The sequence below is a fragment of the Wyeomyia smithii genome, chromosome 1 (assembly GCF_029784165.1).
Source record: "Wyeomyia smithii strain HCP4-BCI-WySm-NY-G18 chromosome 1, ASM2978416v1, whole genome shotgun sequence".
Classification (NCBI taxonomy): Eukaryota; Metazoa; Arthropoda; class Insecta; order Diptera; family Culicidae; genus Wyeomyia; species Wyeomyia smithii.
The window spans coordinates 202,139,781-202,162,214 of NC_073694.1; the positions used below are offsets into that span (position 1 = coordinate 202,139,781).

Here is a 22,434-nt window from a genome sequence, read left to right on the forward strand (position 1 = left end):
CAATGTGGGGTAACTTTTTATGTTCGTTCAGATTGTGACAGTTCTCTCTCTTAGAAGGTATTTCTAGTTGAATTTATATTTTTGTTTGTGATCGCAGATCGTAGCAACCAATGTCATCGAACGGATGAGAAAAAGTCACACGTTAAAATTTTCAGGTGAACAATGAAACAAATCGCATTCGGTGTCCAACTGTAGGAGTTCCAGTGATATTTAACGACAGTGGTGTACTCTCAAACCAGAAAGAAAATAATAAGAAACCCACACGGAACCTAAGGGACTTAATCACACGTCCTACAAGAGCGGATAGTACCGGATGTTTCCCTTTATTCTTCGGTCAGTCAGAATAGAATCAACGTTCAACTTTTTAATACGCACTCATAACCACGCAACTCCACCGATTTCCATAAATTATTTTTTTCTGGAAGTTAATTTTTTTATTTTTTCAAGCCCTCTGCTTCGACTTTCGGTTGTTTCTGATTAAGCTTTACCTTCTTTCCCACAGTGTACTGCGAAAGAGCTTCCGGCGGAAAGTCGCGACCATTTTCCGAACCGCAACAGCAACAAAAAAGCATTTCTCGCCAACGCTCGAGGGAGGAAATCGTTAAGTAACTGAAACCGTGACGTTACTCTCGGTTTAACCTTGTATTCTGCAACACTCTGCAGAGATGTTTTCGGTGGGAATTTTCGGTCCGGAAATTGCGTGCGTGGGCGCCGCTAGTATGTCACAACCCCCACGTCGAGAATGGCTGGATTCGCCGGGATTCGGGCGGGTAATTTGATTTAAAATGTTTGTAGAGCGAGACCCGGTAGTTGAGTGATCTGGTCTGGTGCGCAAATTTTAACTCACCGCATCCGGCAAGTTGAGCTGCGGCTTGAAAATAGCTCATTCCGTTCAATTGTCGGACTGCCGAAAGGTGACGGATGATGATTGTTAATTTAGAAAAGTCAACGAAGCGTTCGTTAATTAATTACACTTTGAGAGTGCTGAACTGACCTCCGGGACTGATATTATGGCAATTAGTTGATATCTAGAGTGTGAGTTACGGCGTGCAAACGAGCGAAACGAGTTGTCTATCGTGATTTTTAAAGCTCAATAGAAGTAATTAGTTCTGAATTGGTGGTTTTATGTAGCTATAGTTTAATAGTGTGAGAAATAATAAATAATAATATGGCATATATTCTGCTAAAAAAATATTATATTTCAAGAGAAAAAACTTGCTTGGTGCAATTTTCCACGTCATGTTCCACAAAACATTCTAATAACAATTAAGAAAAAAAAGTACCACACCAATCAAAAGTAAACACGCGCGAGCGTCGTGTAGGCGCGCAGAGAACCATTTTCACATTTTACACGAGCAAGCTTTTAATTTCCACCTACGAAAGCACGCGTCCTTGAGTTAATCCTTTAGGAAAAGAGAAAGCAAAATTTAAAAAAAAATTGCAGGAGAAAAAAAAAACGGCAACGACAAAGTTGTTCCCGTGTCGAAACAGAAAACAGGGACGGAGGACGTGGCCTCGAGATCCACCGTCTTCGCGAATATTGTGTGCTGCTGCATGCATAAAATAGAAACGTTAGCTTTCAGCTCTTCACACACGATGACGCAAGTCTCTTTTAAATTACCCAAACTCGGGAGCAGAATTCAGAGCCTGCGCAAATTTTAGCCGCTGCTTTAAGCTAAAGAAGTTCTCGTCTGTAAAGCATTTCTGGCTTGCCAGCGCACAAACGGATAAAACAAACTGTTTTCCCATGTTTATGCTTTTCTTTTCCAGCCCCTGTTCCCTCCACAAAACCCACTCAACGCCTCTAGCTCTTTCATTTCCTTCCCGGTTGATGGTTGATTATTTTTACACTCCTTTGTGGGTTGTTGTGGAGCAGAATGCTAATGCTAAGTGAATGATGAATTGAAATGCAAATTTAGCGCTTTCAAGCCGAGAAAAAGAGAGAGTGAGACACACAGAGGGAACGCACGAAAGATGGCGCACTGAAGTGTTAACACACGTCTGAGCAAGTGTTTCCTCTTTTGATGTACCTAGTCGAGATGTTAGGATAGAAGGAGGGTTTTTTATACTCTAGGCTGATGTGCAATCGAGATGCTACTACTATCAAACATTATCCTGTATGCATCATAAAGCAGTTTGCTTATCAGTGATTGTGCCACAATTTTTTGCGAATTCATTACCACTCCTTACATAGCAAGCAATTTTCTTTATTAGTTTTCCGGCGTTATGACTTTCAAACTATGTAAAACTTAAATATGTGGTTTTTGAATCTTTGAAAGCTGACAAAGATTCAAAAACCACATAATTTCATTCCTACACTTGTCCACTTTGGGTTTGAAAAAAGCATGCATGTTTGAAAAGAAACGGATCGTTTTTTCCTGTCAGTTTGGATATTGAATTTTTTTCGGAAAAAAAGTGATAAATGCCATTTTCATTGGTGGAATGTTGAGTTTGTTCCTGCCCTACGGGCAACGGAGTTGTGGTTAATCAAGATCATAAATAGAGAAACAAAGTTTGGTGCGGTCATTTTTGTTTCTCTGGTCAGTGATGATTCCTGGGAGTAGTCTTTTATTTCGGTGGCGGAGCGCGTTTTTCCGCGAGGGCTTACCATGAATCCGTGTGAGTGCAAGGTGAACTCGAAAAGCAGCAAAAGCGGGAGTGCAGGAAGACGCTTTTCGCACTAATACCATTGGTCAAAGGGAAGAAGTAAATCAAAAGATAAGTATTTGACATTTTCTAGTGAGCTTTTTCTTTGATTTTAAAGGAAGAAAAGATCAACCGGAAGAAAACATCTTTATTCTCTCTAGCTTTCAACGATTTATTTTGCGCTTGTGAGCAGGGTTAACACATTCAAAGCTTCATTTTGTATTCCAAAAACAATTTCACAGATTTTCAGTATAAAAATATGCAGCTTTTTGTAAAAAATTTGTAGGGCACCGTAAATTTTTGAACACGTTAACACTTACAAGACAAAATTGACCGAAACCTTAAAGCTTAATATGCCGCTCAGCTTTTGTATAGTATAATTTTTCAATATGGTTTTGAATTCATCATTCGGTGCGTGAGATTAGCAAATATCTATTGAAAGTTCTTACGCACATTTTACTTGATTTTAGGCTCTTATTCTATGATTTTCCTGGCTTTTGGACGTTTGTTCCTGCACATAAACAGTTTCATTTTATTCTATTTGTTGGTCGGCTTGGGAAAGTCCATGACAACTAAATCTTGATTTTGGCAATTTGTAAATAAACTTCGAACTCTGTTTTGTTCCATAGACGTATTTGCTTTTTCCTAAAAAAACAATAAGTAAGTTATTTTTAAACACAAATAACTATTCGATCTGGAAAATGGTTATAATTAATCGATCAAACTTTGTTTGTATCTTAGGTGTTTAGTCTTTTCCTGCCAAAACATTACCTTCATTATTATTTACTAATCCATATTCCTTTCAGAGAGCGAGTAATGGCGTTATAATCATAAGCTTAAAATGTTAGGACTAGAGTTAGTACTCAGGTTCCATCCGTAACAGTTGAAGCGAGTAAAGGCGCTATATCCTTGGTTTTGAAACCCGAACATAAGGTGGGAATACCTATGTTCTATCCCAGGAGAATGGTCAACAAAGGAGTGTACTTTCATAGCTTTATCACTCCCAACGAATTAAGTAAATTACTTCTTGCATACGAATCGGTTGGTATGGATTGTCCCCGATCTTAGATTATATTATATTATATTACGCTACACAGTAGGTCTGGCCGTTGACAAGAAAAATGTATGGAAATCATTTTTTTTTTAAATGGTGGATATCAATTTCCAGGATCCTTTCAAGTACTGGCTGTGTTAGTGTACACTAAACTAGACTAGACTAGAAAAAAGCATGCATGTTTGAAAACAAAATATACATTAAGCGGTTTCGACAGTCGCCAAGAGCTCGAAAATAACTTTCCTGCTAGTTGGCTAATATATCATGATCGGAACAATTTGGACTATTTTTATGGTACATAGATTTGCATGTCACATTTTCAGCATTAATACCGCGTAAAATTATAAACAAATAACGTTTATCGAAACAATTTACAGAAACAATAATTTATAGCAGATGCAACGTTCATATAATTTGCATGATGATAGGAACAGTTAGTTTGATTCCCCAAAACTATTCCTAACATTTCAAAATGGGCACTCTTAAGGAGAAAAGTTTTTCTCACTTTTCCTTGAATTGTACTGTGTGAAACCCATCATGATATCAAACACAAAAAAAGTGAAGCAGGTAAACATTTGAGACAACTTTTCGTTAAATATGGAGCCATCATACTTATGAAAAATTGTTCCACTTATGATACAACACCCTACACAGTAGAGATGCGATTTTTTTTCAGAAAGAACGATGTGTATCGCACAGTAGGCTGTGTTTCATGTTTCACGTTTGACAGTCAGTAGAGATGGGCGATGCTGAGAAAAGTATCGATACTTTGGTATACTTTACGATACTTTAATAAGCTTCGATACACGGTATCGGAATATTGTTTGAAGAAGTATCGATACTCAATAATTCGATAGTTTCGGTATCGGACTCGCATTTTTTTTCAGAAAACTGCAAATATCTGCGAATCAACAAAAAACAGCACACAAACTCTGAAAATCTGCGTTTTGCAGGCAAATCAACACATCTGGTATTCCTGGAGGGAGGCATTTGCTGGTAAAAATAAAAATCTAACGATGCTGAAAGTATCGCTTAAATAGTATCGATACCGGTACTCATCTTTCGCGGTGATGTCGATGCCAAAATACTCGATACCGCGACCCCTAATATCGATACCGCTAGTATCGATGCTAGTATCGCTCATCCCTAGCAGTCAGTTTTTCCTATGTTAGCGTGCAATATAGGTCGATGGGTCTCAGGTACAGTCTATCGCTTTACGAACGATAATATAGCTAAAAGGATTGTGAAAATATCGGCAAAATTACGATTCAGTGCTGATTAGGTGCATTAAGTTTGGAATCACTCTGCTAGAATTCGAAGTCAAGACAAGTAGTAAAATTTAAAACGGCACATTCAACTGGTTCGCTAAGTCCACGGCCACGGATTTTGCCAAGTATTTCACTAGTTTGCCAGTATTTTACTAGTTTTTCAATAGAAATTTACTAGTTTACACACTTTTACAGTGTACTTTCTTTCTATCGGTTATTTACCAGTATTGGTTTCCTCATTATGTATCAAAAAAGACATAAGTTTCGTTGTTTCCCTTAAATAGCATTTTAAGAAACCTGCAAGAAGACAATCAGGAACTATTGAAATTACGCCTAAAATCAATACCAATTTTTAAATATTACTACAACATTCGCTTTTTGTGAACTTGAACCAAAAAACCTTATAATCAAATTATTCAAATTGAACCACTGTTATAAATTTTCTCTGTAAGTGAGAGATTTCCGGTTGAAACTTAAAACTACGATTATCAGTTTCAACATGAACGAGCTGAAAGTAAAAATTATTTTCAGTCCAATCAGTTGACAGTAATAATTAATGCGGTTGAGGATGAAGATGCTTATCTACTTCTTCGGCCCTTAACTTCGCATTAAAAATATTATCGAATTTTCATGTACCTCTGATTTTTTTTCGCAAAAATGTTAAGAATCAAGGATCGGGAAGTTAAAAAATATTTCATCGGCGATTTTTTGAAAAACTTGGATTTTAATTTTTTTAGCGCAAATCTACAAAAAAAAAATCCCTCTAACTTCACTAATGCCAGTCATATTAACATAGTCAGCAACCAGTGCATTTGAGGGTAGTGCAGTGTCATTTAATTTCAAAAATTTAACTAATAGGTCAGTCATTTTACCACAGACAAACAGACGTACCACTGCATACAAAATTCTAAAAAACGTTTGGTTTCGATTATTTTGTACGACCCGTACTGGACATATTCCGCAAATGATAAACTTTCAGCCTTTCTGCTATTTCTGGCAGCACGGCACGCGACTGTCTACTGAGTTCAAAGGTAAAAGGGCTGATGTGCACCACCGCTGCGGCGGGAATATTCCGCGTAATTGAAACTCATTCGAATTGACCGTTATTTTGATCCATGAATATAAATTTCAAGGTAGCTCTGTATGTATGTGATTTAACCATAGAAAATCACAGCAACCAATGCATTTGAGGATTGTGCAATGTCACTTCATTTCGAAAATTTTACGAATAAACCATAAAGCTAGACCACGAGAAGTGCAGAAATTTGGTTTGCGCCTTGTGCTTAAAAAAACTAAATCTACGAAGAGAATAGGCGAGCAGTGGATGAAAATGCCCTTTTCTCACTTTCTGCCTATGTATAACGAAAATGATAAAAAGTATCCTAGAGTTTTGTGCGGAAGTTGTTATCTGGGGGTGTACTGAAAGTCCAAAGTTGAGTCGAATGTGATCTAATTATTGTCAAATTACTTATTGCTGACGCACCGTTTCGAACAAGGTCTTAAGCATCGAGATATGCACGTCCACGACTCCAATAAAGATACTTGAATGTAAATAACTTTGAATTTTTCAAAGGAAAATTGTTTTTTAATGAATTTATTTATTTTAAGGAAATTTTCTCTAAAAAAAACAAAAAGACAAACTGGTTTGCTGGATTCCCGTACGTTTTTCCTGCATCCCACAAAAATTGTAACATCTTAATTTTTTTGCGCTGAATGTCTTTAAAATAAATAAATTCAATTTTTCAAAAAAATCGCTGATGAAATATTTTTCAACTTTCGATCCTTTATTCTTATCCAGTTGGCAACATTTTTGCGAAAAAAAATTACAGGTACATGAAAATTCGTTGACAATCGAAATTTATATTCATGGATCAAAATAACGGTCAAATCGAATGAGTTTCAATTACGCAGAACATTCCCGCCGTAGCGGTGGTGCACATCAGACCTTTTACCTTTGAACTCAGTAGACAGTCACGTGCCGTGCTGCCAGAAACAGCAGAAAGGCTGAAAGTTTATCATTTGCGGAATATGTCCAGTACGTGTCGCACAAAATACTCGGAACCACATTTTTTAGAATTTTGTATGGAGTGGTACGTTTATTTGTCTGTGGTAAAATGACTGACCTAAAGTCAAATTTTTGAAATTAAATGAAACTGCACTACCCTCAAATGCACTGGTTGCTGACTATGTTAATATGACTGACATTAGTGAAGTTAGAGGGATTTTTTTGTAGATTTGCGCTAAAAAAAATTAAAATCCAAGTTTTTCAAAAAATCGCCGATGAAATATTTTTTAACTACCCGATCCTTGATTCTTATCCAACTGGCAACATTTTTGCGAAAAAAAATTAGAGGTACATGAAAATTCGATAATAATCGAAATTTTGACACCGTGTGGTGTAAGACAGATAATTGAGTTTGATAATTTTCTTATGAAGGTAACTTGCAAAAAAATTCTACGCCCTTGCGAGCGATCTTCCGGTAGTTAACTGGAATTTTCGCCACGGCGGGCAAAAAAAAGCGTGTAAGCATGTTTTTGAGTGCTTTCTTCGTTTAATTCATCAACTCTTGCTCAGTTTTCGCGACAAAATTATTGGAGTAGATCGTACGTTTCAGGTTTACCCAGAAATTCTCGATGAGACGCAGCTGGGGGACGTTGCACAGTGGGGAATCGTTGGCCATCAGCCAAAAAAAAAATTTTTTTTTCGTTAGCTGTTTCATAATATTTTTTCTTTATTGTTATAACATTCAAGTGTCTAAATCCAAAATTTGGGCGCAATATCATGAAATCAGGATTTTTATGACTTTTCGAAGCTTGGCATACTGACGTTTTTTGACATTTTCTTGAAAAAATGTACATTACTTTGAAACGCTCTGTAGCTTCAATGATAGCTTGGATTTTTTGACGTCAAAGGAAAAGTTGTTGTCAATATTGTGCAAAACTATCCCCTTTCATTAGATATTGTAAAGTTCGGTCATAGTAGGCCTGACACTGAAAAAAATAAATAAACGTGATTTTTTGTAGAAAAGTAGCTTAAAAGTTTAGTTGCCGCAGTTTGCCACGGTTGTGACTACATTCAAATTTAGGTAAAAACCTAAGCTTTCAAATACATACTGTCCGCTGTAGCGCAAAACTGCGCAAATTGTTATTTTAGTGAAAAAAGAAATAGCAGATTTTTTAATTTTTTTAAGTTGAAATTTTATCCAGAAATAATTTTATTCATAACCATGATACCCCATTAATGAAAATGTATGATATCGTACTCAATCCGTAAGGATGAAATATAAATTTGGGCAAAAATCACAAAATTTATCAATTAGGAATTATAATATACGTGTTAAAAAAGAAAACAGTAAACAAATCTTGATGAAATTTTAATTATGTCAAATTTTATCACTTTCTGCAAATTTAAAACAATATTAAAAACTTTCAGCCCTTTTCAATTCATGATCATGAAATTTGCTAAACTGATTGAGGTGTCAAATACTAGCAGCAAATTCATACCATCAAACTCCGGCAAACAATAGCCCGTTTGCAGATTGCTGTTGCTTCGCACTCGTTTGCATACAAAAGTAAAGCACACAGTTTGCTGTATGAGAAAAAAACAAAAAAACATTCGTAGCCTTCCGCAGCTTTTCGTATTCATTTAGAACGTTGTGTGATTCCAGGGTCTTGGTTTTCAAAATTCATAAATTCGTTAAATTTTATTATGGAGCCTTCAACTTCAACGGCACCACCTAATTCAATGTCTAGTAAGTTGTCAATACATAGTTTTACACATTTATTTAAATGCCCTCCTTAAACCATAGAAACCGGATTAGAATGACAACATATATATGAAACAATGAAACATCAAAAATCACTAGAAGAAACTAAAATTGCAGTGAAAGAATTTTTTCCTGCTGATAAGTATAGTGAATTTCAAATTTTCTGGAAACATTTCAACAGGAGATTTCAGCAATCACAGCGGAAGATGATGATGATGATGATTTTTGCATTTTGTAATTAGTTGGTATTACTTATGTTGTTTTAATTAAATGAAAAAAAATATATATATTCAGGCAAAATTTGTTTGATTCGAGGGGTTGTCCATAAACTACGTATTTTTTCAATGGGGAGGACGGCACTACTTGTGGTCAAAGATCATATAATTCTATAAAAAAGGAAAAAAGTGCCATGAAATATTGAAAATTGGATTTCGTGCTTTATGGACGGCCCCAAACAAAAAATGGATGCCAAATTCGTGTTCAACGCCCCAAAATTATGTAAATACCAAGTTTTTGTCGCATTTATCGACACTTTTTTTGTTTGGCCAGTCTTTGTATGGAGTAGTCCTGTGCGCCGCCACCGCCGACACTTTTACGCACGCCGCCGCCGCCGATGATTTAGACTCGGCGCGCCGCCGAGAAAATCTTTACCGCGCTGATAGTAATTGTGTATGCTGGATTTTTTCCTCGTTATAGAAATACCGCAAATCACAGCCGATAAGGGAACACTCGTATAGGTATTAGGTAATGCGGAATTTGGAAATTCTTAATACCCCTTCACCCCTACGTAATGTAATTTTGCATGGTGGCCTCACGCAGTGTAACACTTCGTAAAGTATTTTCCCTCTCCTGAGCGTGTATTTACGAATGTACCTAAGTGTAAATTATTTTAATTTGTGGAAATTTGATACAATATTTGACAATAAATATTCAGATTTTTTAATCGAATGAAATCAAAAATATCAATGTCATTATCAGTGATTTGCTTCGTCAGTTTGCTTCGAGAAAATTGTTTCAGTTATAACATTTATTTTTTATTTTTATGCAAATGTACTTTTTTATTTTTATGCAAACGTATGAGCAGTCTTAAAATGTTCAAAAAATTTATGAAAAATGACTAGTGTTTTTTCATTATTTATTTGATAATTTTTTTTAGAATACAAAGTTTTTTTTGGAGATCAAAATGCGGGAATTCACTGAAAATTTTGCGCAAATTAAATAGTTGCGCTGAAACAAACATTTTTGTAGATATTTTTTTCGTCAACATTTTCAAGCACGACTATATTTGTTTGTTGCTGATTTCTCGTTAATTTTTTTCCTCTGTGCGGACTCATCACTGCGACCAGCGACATTTGATCTATTGTAACATTGGCCAGGTGTTTTCTGTAATGCGCACTTCATATTATTGGCAGTAAATATACGCTTTTCATTTATATCCGTGCTTGTGTGAGAGAGTTTACCCTTTCGTTTCAAGCTTACTGCTCTACTATAACGAGCCTCTTACTATTCTACCAATATTGCCAAATTACAATTCCCAGGAGTGAGACTACACCTAACGTTCCCCTCTGGCCATTATGTCAAGATGAAGGAACCTTATCGAAACCTCGTTCCTCCTGCCCATACCACCAATTACAATTCCCTGGAGAGGATTAATATTCCTCAGAACAGTTTTATTATAAGAAAGACTTATTTTGTCAAGAGGGAGGAGTCTTAACGAAACCTCGTTGCTCCTACCAACACCGCGTCACAATCACAATTACCCGAGGAGGATTTATTGCTTCACCTCTGGTCAGTTTTATCCCAAAAGTCGCAATAGAAAATGAAGAAACTGTGGTGTTTACCGAAGAACTTTATTCGATTGAAAAGAGTTTCCCATTTTTTCAGTTATTCCATGGGTAACCTAACAAAATATATGAAAGGTCAAAACGACACTCTAACGTCAGATTTATCGAATTTTCCCAGAAAAGGTCTACGGTTAATCGAAATCAACATATCAAAAAACTATCTGTCTTTTTCCCTAAATTGAACGTCTCTGGGAACAGTATTCCATGTAATTTTTTGTTGTGGGCTCGTTGATGATTTTTTTTTTGGGATTTACACTTGTTTGTACTTTCTCTGCTTGGTTTATTATTTTCTGGTTATTCAATTGTTTGTTTACTTGATATCTTACCAATTTTATTTCTATTTTTGACATTCTTGCAACTCTGACGCATACATTTTTATTTATGAACGTTCAATTAAAAACAAAAACGAACATGAGAGTACAAAAGCACACATTATGCGCAATATTTTATAAGTGGTAATTAGTGTCACGCCGATAGACGCCGCCGCCGCCGCCGCTGATAGAAGCTAACGGCGTCACGCCGATCGCCGCCGAGGTAAAATGTTTTCTACGCCGCCGCCGCCGGTGATATGGTCGGCGCACAGGTCTAGTATGAAATCGCCCCACTCTGCGTTGGACGGGTTTGCTGACTTGGGTACCAAATCTTTATTCAGCCGCTCCATCTCCTCCAACGATCGCTTCGAGTAACAAGCCGTCGCCAGATTCGACCAGAACAGTCTTCGCACTTATGGTAGGGTAACGGGGGTATTTTGGCCAGCTTTGGGAAGTGTTCGCACAGTTTATTAAAAACAAACACAATTTTTCAACATATATATCGACTCTATTATACCATTGTTAAAAGCTAAGTGTCTATTTTGATATACACCGTTCAACAATGCAATATATTGAAAAATATCATAGAAATATCAAAATTTCTACGAAGAACTAAAAACATATTTTGGTCCACCAAATTTTTACTTTGGCCCACCCTTATTTCTACAGACGTGTATGGAAATAGTTCGGACTAACTATATTTAAGATCATTATCGGTATTCTTAGAGCAAAAATAGTGGGTTTTGAGGAGACTTTCCTTCTACTGTGAATTTCTGTAAATTTTAGGCATCTAAAAGTAAAATGATTTGGCTTATAGCGGTTTGACAGGCATTCTCAACCAACTTCATATCGTTAAATGTGATAAATTAAGAAGTAATCACCTGTAAATTGTCACAAGCTGCTTCTGCGTTCACGTACAACGGCCAAACGGTAATCAAAAAGATGTCAAAACTTGGCATGGCCAAAATATGTTTGCTTTAGAAAGAGGTAAACATATTTCGGCCATGCGTTTACCCACTTTTTCAACTTTTTCCAACATGTTAGAGTATACAAACTGTTTCTATGGCATTTTATTGATGTTACTACAACAACGAATTGTTTCAAAAGCATACATATTTGTTACAATAGCTTCCGGACGTTGACTTGTATATTACCACTTCCTCTTGACTTTGGGTTGACTCAGCAATGACTTTGAATATGTATGAACTAATTTCAAAATAACACTACCTAGAACCAGTTTTTCGCCGAAAATTATAGTGTAGTATGATTCTTAGTTGTGTTATTCAATGTTGCATGCATAGTTTTCTAATATTCATTGAATTTATAAGATAAAATGCGTAAAATGTTACCGGGTGGGCCAAAATATGCATGTGGGCCAAAATACCCCCGTTACCCTATATCATGATGAGGGACTCAGCTTCCGGCAGTTACTTCAACTATGGTTTCCCCGTACACGGTTTTGACTTCCTTTCTTGCTGATTGTCAGCCACAGCAGCAGTTTCTTGGGGAGCTTGGGGTGTGAAATGAACTTCACCTCGGAGCTCACTTCTTCAGTGGGGGAAGTAAAATACGAAATGCCCTGCCAATCGTTATCATCCAGGGTGGAAAGGTCTCATCATCCGTTACCACCATTTTTTCTGCTGACTCATGGGTTACTATGGTTGATGCAGCGTGGGTAGTTTCGTCAGTGTGTTTGAATGTAAACCTTTGTAAAATCCGCAATTTTGTCCACTTTTTAATGCAAACGTTATGCAATAGATGGCGTAGGTCAGATGATTTCGATATTGATTAAGACATTCCTATACACTATACACGATTTACATGAATAAAATTAACTTTATTTAATATAACATGTAAAACTTGTAAGCTATAGCGATTAAGAATTAAACAAGATGACGTCGGCTCTCTTATCCGGTCACCGACGTTCGCGTTAGCATCTATCAGGCTGACGGCTGTCAGTCGATAAGTCCTGAGGTGATGTCGGTGGGGGGCCTAGCAACACCTTCCCCTTTTGAAAAGCTGGAAACAGTTCCAATACGCTCCATCACTGTTCCTGCTTCCCAGATCCACTAGTTGTTCCGGTACACTTTGGCCCAGACGGGATCTTGATGACCGTAGTATCTCAACTTCGTTCCATACTTTCGGTTGAATTGTCCTTTTTATTTTGAGTTTTCGCTCTTGTGTAACTGTGTTGGTGGACGGAGCCGGCTCAACGATGTTCGAACTGGCCTACCAAGCAGCAACTCACCAGGCGATTTGCCACCAGGCTCGGCGCGGCATGGCGCAGATCGGTAGCACTGGAGAAAAGTGTCGATGGCTTCATCCAAAGCTCCTCCCGCTTTTGTAATATTCTTGAGAGATCTCTTGAAAGTATCAACAAACCTCTCTGCGAGGCCGTTTGATTGCAAATGGAAGGGAGCTGTCCTGAGGTGGATTATACCTACTTGATCGCAATAGTATTCTAAAGGATCCCAATGTTTCAGGAGCTCCAAACCTTACGAAGATTCCACGGAAAATTTCCACAGTTGCTACCACCCGTTTGGTGGTCTTCCTGGTTCGAATGACTTCCGGCTACTTGCTTGAAGAGTCCACCAGAATGAGGTAGAACCATTCATCTATTGGACCGCCGTAGCCGTGGGCTCACTGCTACGGCTTCTCGGAAGCTATTCAGAGCTTCAGATTTCTTCGTCGGTCGGTTTAAACCACGCTGGAGCATTCGTTGCAGGTCTGAAAGAGCTTGGCAATGTCTTCGTCGATGTGATGCAAATATACCAATAACGTACTGACTCACTATCGACCGCATTCGTTCCACGTCCGGAAGCCCTTCATGCAGTTCCTGAAGCGCCCATTTTTGATAATTGGGTGAAATAACTAAGCGCTCTCCATACATTAGACAATCGGCTACGACGTTGAGTGTATCGCGTCGCAGGTAAAACTGTTCTACTTGAGGATTGCACAGCTCTTTCTTTCTTGAAGGTCACCTTGCCTTGACGAACCGTATAACTTGTTGTAGTGCGTCATCGGCTTTGGTTTCCGCTTGAACCATCTTGAATGATAGCGGAAATACTTTAAGACTTTCGTTGATTACGCCTCTGATCGAAGTCTCCGTTTCAAGATTGACAATTACAATCTCTTCATCTGGACGGACGTGATGGTTGATCAATCGAGATAAAATATCCGCATGAGCAGAACTTACCGTTGAAACGTATCGAATATCGAACTCGTAGAGGAGCAGGGTCAATACCTATCTTTGCAAACGATTTGCCGTATATATGGTGTAACGGACACGGATAAAAATGTTTGATCAAATTGTGTGTTATTTAGTTAAGCTATTTAGCTATTTTGCCATCGCTCAATTTTAAATATTGATTTAGGTAAAGTTGAAAAAGGAACAGAATAGAAATAACATCAACAACCGGGTGTGCTGACTCGAGATAAACAAACTATGCTTTGATTATTTACTTTGAAAATTCGATAAGTCGAATATGGGCCGGCGCGTCGGCGTGCGCATGACTTTAGGCAAAAAGATATGAAAATTCAGATTTGTTTAAACATCGTAGCCGTCAGAAAGATTGTTATTATAGGCGCGTAAAGAAGATAACCAAGGGAGCGATAACGCTCTAGACCTTTTCCGTTCAGGTATCGGATTAGGGACAGGCAAATTTCACATAACTAGGAGTAGGAAAATTCTTTTGCGTTCTTTTTCTCTTCAGCAGAATCTTCTATCCTGCTTACTCTTAGTTGTAGATAGACATAGTCCGTAAGTAAAATCTTGTAAATAGTTTGTCAAATTTTAATAAATCATTCTTAGATTGAACATCGAACTCGCGCGTCGAATCTAATCCGAACGTTTCGATCACTCTGGTTGAGTTACTAGTAATAAGTGTCCATGAAATAAACTGGACAACTGTTGCTAGTTTTCAACTCAACCAAAGTTAGAAACCATTTAAAAAAAGATTCAACTAAAACATATAGGAATCCCCGTTTTGGCCCCAAAAATAGCGAGCAGCGGTTTGTGGTCCGTTTCGAAGATAAGCTCCCTACCGAACAACATTCGATTATACCGGGTAACGGCGAACACTAGGGATAAATCTTCCTTTTCGATCTAACTGTAGTTGGCTTCGGCTGACGTCAGACTTCGAGACACGAGACAAATTGCTTCGAGCGTCCTGTCAGGAAGTCAGGAAGCTCCCCATATCTCGGAATTGTTCGAACGAGGCTTGGGTCCATCGGATGTCGTAGTGTACGCATTTCGTTGACATATTTGCCGTAATAGTTCACGGTCATCGAGTAGGAGCGAAGCGTAGAAACATCATATAATAGCAACAATGAAGGAGTACAATTCAAAATCAAAGCGTAAATCATAAACAAGTTGAGGTAAATCGCTCCTATTCGACAGCATTTCAAGCGAAACTGGATGTTTCTGATCGTAATGTGTAGATCAAAGCAAGCTTTTTTTATTTTTTGAAAGCTTATGGATGAAGCATCACTAAATGACAACAAAAACTCTTTCGTGTTTGTTTAGCATGAGCATGAGTATGAGCATGATTGACCGCCCGCGGTTGCTACTCCGTTATTGCCAGATCAGCTGTAATTACACAGAGAACCAACAGATGATGCTTGGGACTAACATTCATCTTCAATGTGTAAAAACTGGTGACCTTAATCTTTATATTAGGCAATACCAGCGCCGGCCGCATCCGAATGCAGGTCAAAGAAGGAGTGTGTATAGGAATATGTTGACGTGATACTCGCTTCATTGGAAGCCGAGAACACCTCTGCACTTCCACGAGAAATCACTGGGATGTTGGAGAAAAGGTTAAGGTTTGCAGCAGGTTTCGTTTTGGTAAACGATGCGCTGAGTTCGAGTACCGGGTTCATAATAATAAATATCGCACGTACGAGTTCATTATACCTTCTACGGAAGTCATAACGCGATCAATATGTTAGATGAAGTAACACCGCAAAAATAAAGCGCACGCGAGAATACCGGACCTATGACTCAATCAAGACCGACTCAAATATTTGAACATCTGTTCATGTAGTTATTATGCAACTACCGAAACGTATCTCCCTTTGATTGATCTCAGCTGACTACCCAATGTTACGAAAGCTACAAGAGTTGAGTCCACGTTAACGCCTCGCGACTCCTATCACTTCTTCGTGAAGTGACCCTATTTATATCGAAAATTATAACACGGTTATAACCAATCTGTAGAAAATACGACCTCATGAAAGGTATCGACGCGAAGTCTCTAGATATTCGGTCACTCGGGCATCTGGCTTTGAGCCTAACAGGTCGACTAACGACGTTTCTTTTATACTGTTCGTCTGTTCTATAAAAGCGATTTTTTGTTTTGAGACCGATTTAAAGCAGTAATAAACTAAAGAGTGTTGTAGGGTCACGCACAGGTAAGTGTGGTACATCCTAGTGAAACGCAAAATGGTATACCACACTAAGTGGACGATTCGAACTAAGATATCATAAAACTCTCCCGGGCCGGAGACGCGTTTTACCAAAGCATTATGCACGACCGCTCAATCCCCGACTACCGACGGAGACGCTCGGGAGCACGATATTTCACGCCGATTCTCTATTAGCTGTCGATGCGAGTGTTGCCTATCAAATAGAAAAATCGGCAAAGTTTCATGCATCCAAAGCCCCAATAATTTGAAAAATGCAGATACGCAGATTGACCAAAATATATATCTTAAGTTTGTTGACAAAATGCCGAACTAGTCATTATTGGGACATAGTATACAAAAACCTCTGCTCAGAAACTAGACAAATCGAAAACATTGATTTATAAGATTTCGACTTCGACTAGCAACAATGCACCATACTCTGAATTCCACAAACCACACCAGTACTCTCTGGGTGACGAGTTCAAGTAATGTTACGCGTTATGTTGGCTCATTAGTAAGCTGAGCAATAGGGACCTTTTTGTCAAACGACATGCGTAAAAGCATAAGTAATGTCGAACTCGTCTCCGCGGCACGTTCACACCCGGACTACAGTTTTGTCCTGTACTTTTTTTTCACTTTACGGACTATACTTTTTTTGTATCCGACTACACACTTTATCCTGGACTACACCCGAAAGAAACAGGGTGCAGTCTCAAAACACTAATAACAAAAACAAATGCTCTCAAATGCCGTACGAAAAATATGACAACTGAGTGTAGCGTCGCTTGCGTGTTCGTTTTCGTGCTGTAAAGTGTAGTCCAGAACGGTGTAGCACAGCTGCGGAAACGAGCTTGACACACATTACAGTATTCCTGAACCCTTTATACAAAATGCCAGAACAATTATTATTCATTTCACCGTTTTGGATCTGCGCCTATAAAAATTTAGCATATTTAACAAAACTTAGCTATGGCGTAAAAATAATTATTCAAAAGCTAGTGAAGTCATAAATAGAAAAGGAATGACAATTGATATTAAAACATAGTCATCAGATATATTTCAGTTCGGAAATTCAAGACAATTTTAACATTATGAAATATCGCAAAATAGATAAACAGCAATCGTCTGGTACACCTTTTCATGCGGTGCATAAATTAGTGATGGGAAACTTATCGATACTTATCGATAATATCGATAAATGCTGGTCATCGATATTATCGTTAATTTTTTGACGTTAACGATAATTATCGATATTATAAGGGTGAGCACATGTCAGTGCGGCTGGTTACTGGAGGAGACCCAAAAGAAGGAGACCTCACCTACCCTACCCCAGGAGTTGCTTTTGCCGCTAGGTATTTGTTGGGTGCTGCTATTCGACAAGATTTAGCATTGTTGGGGGTGGTGAAAAGGTTCGCCCGGGTGTCACTGAGTTTCTGAGAAATAATGGTAACTAAAAAGGTATTTATAGTTTTTAGTTTCCTAAGAACAGATGAATTCGACAACTTAGTACTGGAGAACTTTAAAAAAATATCCAAACTTTTGCACCATCTCATAAAAAGCAATGATACGAAATTGTAATAAAATGCATTTTCTTTGGCTTGCCAACTCTTATAATATGATGGACATGCATAGCGGCAGTCTATTGTTAATTCTCTGGTAATTGTTTAGTTTAACTTGGAACTGTTTAAGTTTAAAGTATCTGTCACCCAACAAACAATTTTTAGTTCCACTAAAAACCCAAATCAACGAAATTGTTGCGCCAAAAAAGTATCCTGGTTTATACAGGGGATAGACAAAATAATTGAGATAAATAAAATTCTTTCGAATCCTGAATGGCCAGAACTTCACGAAAAATGAATCAATTTTGATGACCGGTTTCATCTCACTGGAAAACAGTATTATTTTAGTATTACTTGGGAACTTGGTGTGACCAACCTACACCGAAAATGTTTCGGATTTCAAGAGTGTGTGTCAAAGTGTACACCTTTGCAACGCATAGAACGTTTTAGGCAACTAAATTGTCTATCTAAAATACTTCATTTAAAAAAATCTGAGATCACCGATATTTTCTAAAATCACTTTTTGTTTTTAAAATTATATGTTTTTCAGAGTAGGATCTGTAACTCATTTTCTTATATTTTTGAAGGAAAGTTCAGATAATGTTTACTAAGATATATTGATTCATAAGAAAAATGTTCAAATACAGTTAGGTTTTCTTACGCGGGGGATTTTTTTTTTGTTAGAGAATTAGGGGGATTAGGGGGGATACATGCCTCTTGAAAAAACCATGTTAATACAGAAATCTGCTTGATAAACCGCTTTAATTCAAAAATTCGCGTAGAAAACCACGTTAATTTGAAAAACTGCATAAATAACCTTTTAGAGAAAATCCGCGTGAAAATAATCTGACCTTTTTAAATGTTAATCCAGATAACTTTCCAAACGCGAGATTGCAAAGTTGCTTGGTTTAATAAGACCTACACACCCACAATGTTCGATTGAATTCTGCTAGAGTGCTGCAAGCTCAAAGAAAATTAGTACCCAACAGGGAAAAAACCGCCAAAATCAACACCCATACTTAAAAAATTCATACCTCGATGATTCCTTGGCAAATTTTCAATCTATGGCTACCAATGAACCCGAAATAAATTCTGATTTATTGACAACATATAAACCTAAGTGAAACAGAATTTCAGAAAAAGTTCTACGCGTTGCAAAAATGTACACCCCGGCACACACTCCGGAAATCCGAAACATTTCCAGTGACCCTTGGGCACGTCCAGTTCTCAAGTAATACCAGGAAACTAGGACAGTTTTTCAGTAAAATGAAACCTGTTTTGTCAGAATTGATTCATTTTTCGTGAAGTCCCGGCCATTCAAAAATTGACAGAATTTGACAGTTAACCCATACATCTACTGTCACATTGACGTCAACGCAACGCAAACGTATCCATTCTGTTTGGGTCATCTCTGTCTCTGTTTTTAACAAATTTATATAGTAAAATTGCATTTGTCGAATAACGTTTGCGGTAAAAAAAATGGACAAAAATTGCCGATTTTTTACGGGTTTACCTTCAATCGCACTAACGAAACTACTCATGCATCATCAATCATAGTAACCCATGAGTTAGCAGAAAAAAAATTGACAGCTCTATCAGTCAAACTCTAACTGTGATGACGCTACTCCGTTCAGAAGTGTGCGCGTTCAAAAAACGGTACCCCACCGCGTCAAAAACGAACATCGTGCGGCACTTTGTGGACACCGGGTATGCCGGTTCTGGCATCTACAACATCAGAGCATCGAAAGAAAGCCCGGTTCCGGACGGCCAACGACCCTGAGCGACAAGAAGCTTCAAAGGATGCTGAAGAGGAAGACCGAGGGAAAAGTGGCTAAATCGCTGCGTGCACTTGGCCGAATGGTTGGTGCATGCTCGAAAACAGTGAAAAAGCATCTGGAGAACATGGACATACATGCAGGAAGCGGCAGTTCCGTCCACTGGTCTCGGAGCTGCAAGCAATGACGCAGCGACAGCGGTTGAATAAGATGGTCAAGTCGATTTTCCCGGCGAATCGCGACGCGACAGTGGTATTGGACGACTAGACCTATCTCACCCTGGATGGCAACGACTAGCAGGGCTCTTCGTATTTTACCTCCCCCACGAAGGAAGTGAGCACCGAGGTAAAGTTTATTTCACAGACCAAGTTCCCCAAGAAGGTGCGGCTGTGGCTGACAATCAGCGAGAAAGGAATGTCAGAGTTGCTCTTCTTTCGCTCCGGGCTGGCCGTGAACGGGAAAATTTATAGCACGAATTGCCTGACAGAAGTTGCGTCGTTCATCAAGAAATACCATAAGCGCGAAGACACGGTGTTCTGGCCAGATTTGACGTCGGCCAACTACTCGAAGCGATCGTTGGAGGAGATGGAGTGGCTAAATATCGATGTGGTACCGAAGTCGGCGAATCCGCACAATGTTCCCCACCTGCTTCCCATCGAGAATATCTGGACAAACTTGAAGCACAAGATCTATTCCAACCATTTTGTCGCGAAAACGGAGGAGAAATTTATAGAAAAACGAAGAAAGAGCTTAAAAACATGGCTACACGCATGTTTTCGTCCGCCATGGCGAATGTTCCGGTTAACAGCCGGAAGGCTGCACGCAAGGTCGTAATATTTTTTTGTGAGGAAGCTAACATGATAACCTTCCATGAAAAAAAAAAAAAATAAAACTCTTTCGTGTTTGTTTAGTGTTTTAGGTTGTGAAGTGCTTTTTGGATGCATGAATATTGATAGTAAGGTATGTAACGAGAATGTTTGTGTAGGGTAAGCATGTATAAAACGCCCCCCGGAGCATAACGTTTTTTTTTCGGAAACATACAAAAAATAAGATATGAGTTTTATACCTAAGTCTCTACCAGTTATTTCGATTCAATTAATGCAATCAGGTGTCAAACTTACAGTGTGTATGAAAAAATAAAATAGAAACCGTTCACTCACCTGCACCTTATGCCAGTGTCCGTCGTGCAGATCGCGCCCAACGGTGATAATCTGTGCCCCACCGCCCAGGTTGTAACGCAATCGTAGCGCACCTTCGACCAGTTTCAGCTCGAAAAAATCGTACGTTCCACCGTCGTCGGTGTACAGCACCAACCCGTTCGGTTGTTCCGTTTTAAATTCCAACTCTAGGGTCCCATTCAGCCCGGTGTACCACTTTCGGAACTGGGCAAAACTATTCTGGGACCCGTCCAACATGAAACCCGAGCAGCAGTGCGAACTGGCGCAGACCAGAATCAGCCCGGCCAGCAGCACCAGCCTGGGGACGCTGTACAGCATCCGCTGAACATTCGCAAGAACTAGATGATGCAAACTGCTGGCAGCACTGGCCGGCCGCCTCGTCGAGTCAAGCCGAATTTTATCACGATGGTTACGATTATGGTGACGATTATTACGACTATTTCTGGCGCATCCGCTGTCGCCGTTCATACACTTTACGAGCGGCGGTGACGTGTTTCGGGGGGATTTCCATTCACACAAACTGGAGGTGGAGGCCGGTCCCCGATGCTGACATTGGCCACCGCGCTTCTCGGCTGGGAGAGCTTTACGACGAACCGCGGCCATCTTGTTCTCATGCAGTGCTCCTCCGATCTCTCTCGCGGATGAGAAATTATTCTAAACTTCACTCACTGACCGAAGCACATGTGCTGGCGCTTTCCGAAAGGAACTCACGCGCTATTCGCTCTTCGTTCTCGACCGCTGCAAGCTCCGAGATTTCGCTGTTGTTAATAATTCTATGTTTTTTTTCTGTTTGTTTTTTCTCTTCACTTCACACAACAATCTAAATTTTTACAATTAACTGTGGGTGACAAAAACAGGATGCACGTTAGACACTATCCATCTTCTTTTTTGTGTCGAGTGGTTGAAATAGGTTACACTTTTTTTCTTGGTGGCACATCCACTTCACGTCTGATTTACTTTTACTATGCATGAGAAAAAGTCGAATCGAAGTGAATTCAAATTTCGCCCATGAATTTTCATGGACATGTCATTGTAATCAGGGGCTTACTTGTGATTGGGGAGTTTCTCCCCATAATACTTTTGAAAAGGGAAACATTCTTTGTGCAGGTAAACTTTCTAGCTCCGAGATGCTCCAGCGATTGAATAACTGCAACTGCAGCTTTTACGCTGCATTCTCCGAAAGATAGTGACACTTTCATTGTGTTTATAATGGTGTATCGGTTTACGTTCGACGCTCCAAAATGCACAGCATATGCAAACGTTCCACCGATAGAGACACAAACACATACGAGACCACGACATCGTATGTCGTTTCGGCGAATTGGAAAAGGATTTCCCGCTTTGTGTGGGTGACTGTGTGGAGTACAAGTATCGGCTTTGGCCATAGTATGTTGTGCGTAAAAGGTATTGATTGTTTCGGATGGTTAGTTTTTATATTCGCCACTGAGGGTTTCAAAGTGGTATTTTTGACAAATACAGCTGAAGAGAGATTTTTGTAAAATATCTGCATAAGTGGGAATAAAACAAATTCTGGTATGACCAGAACCAGCGCTTCTACCCTACAGAAATGGACTCCACTTAGTGGGGATAAAGAAATCTAGGAAAAATGAGGAAAGAAAAAAATCG

General features: G+C 38.8%; 1 protein-coding gene and 1 long non-coding RNA gene across 12 annotated transcripts in view; one reads left to right on the plus strand and one right to left on the minus strand.

Annotated features, from left to right (window-relative positions):
* Positions 1-22,434, minus strand: part of LOC129718570 (neurexin-1b) — a 265,446-nt gene that overhangs the window by 232,666 nt on the left and 10,346 nt on the right. For all 11 annotated transcript variants that reach the window (XM_055669463.1, XM_055669464.1, XM_055669462.1 and 8 more), the window contains exon 2: positions 20,791-21,646. In XM_055669463.1, coding sequence (XP_055525438.1) covers positions 20,791-21,411 — 621 coding nt within the window. In that variant the 5' untranslated portion in view covers positions 21,412-21,646. The remainder of the gene's footprint in view (positions 1-20,790; positions 21,647-22,434) is intronic.
* LOC129718572 (uncharacterized) overlaps positions 1-22,434 on the plus strand; it is a 120,562-nt gene that overhangs the window by 87,114 nt on the left and 11,014 nt on the right. The window lies entirely within an intron of this gene.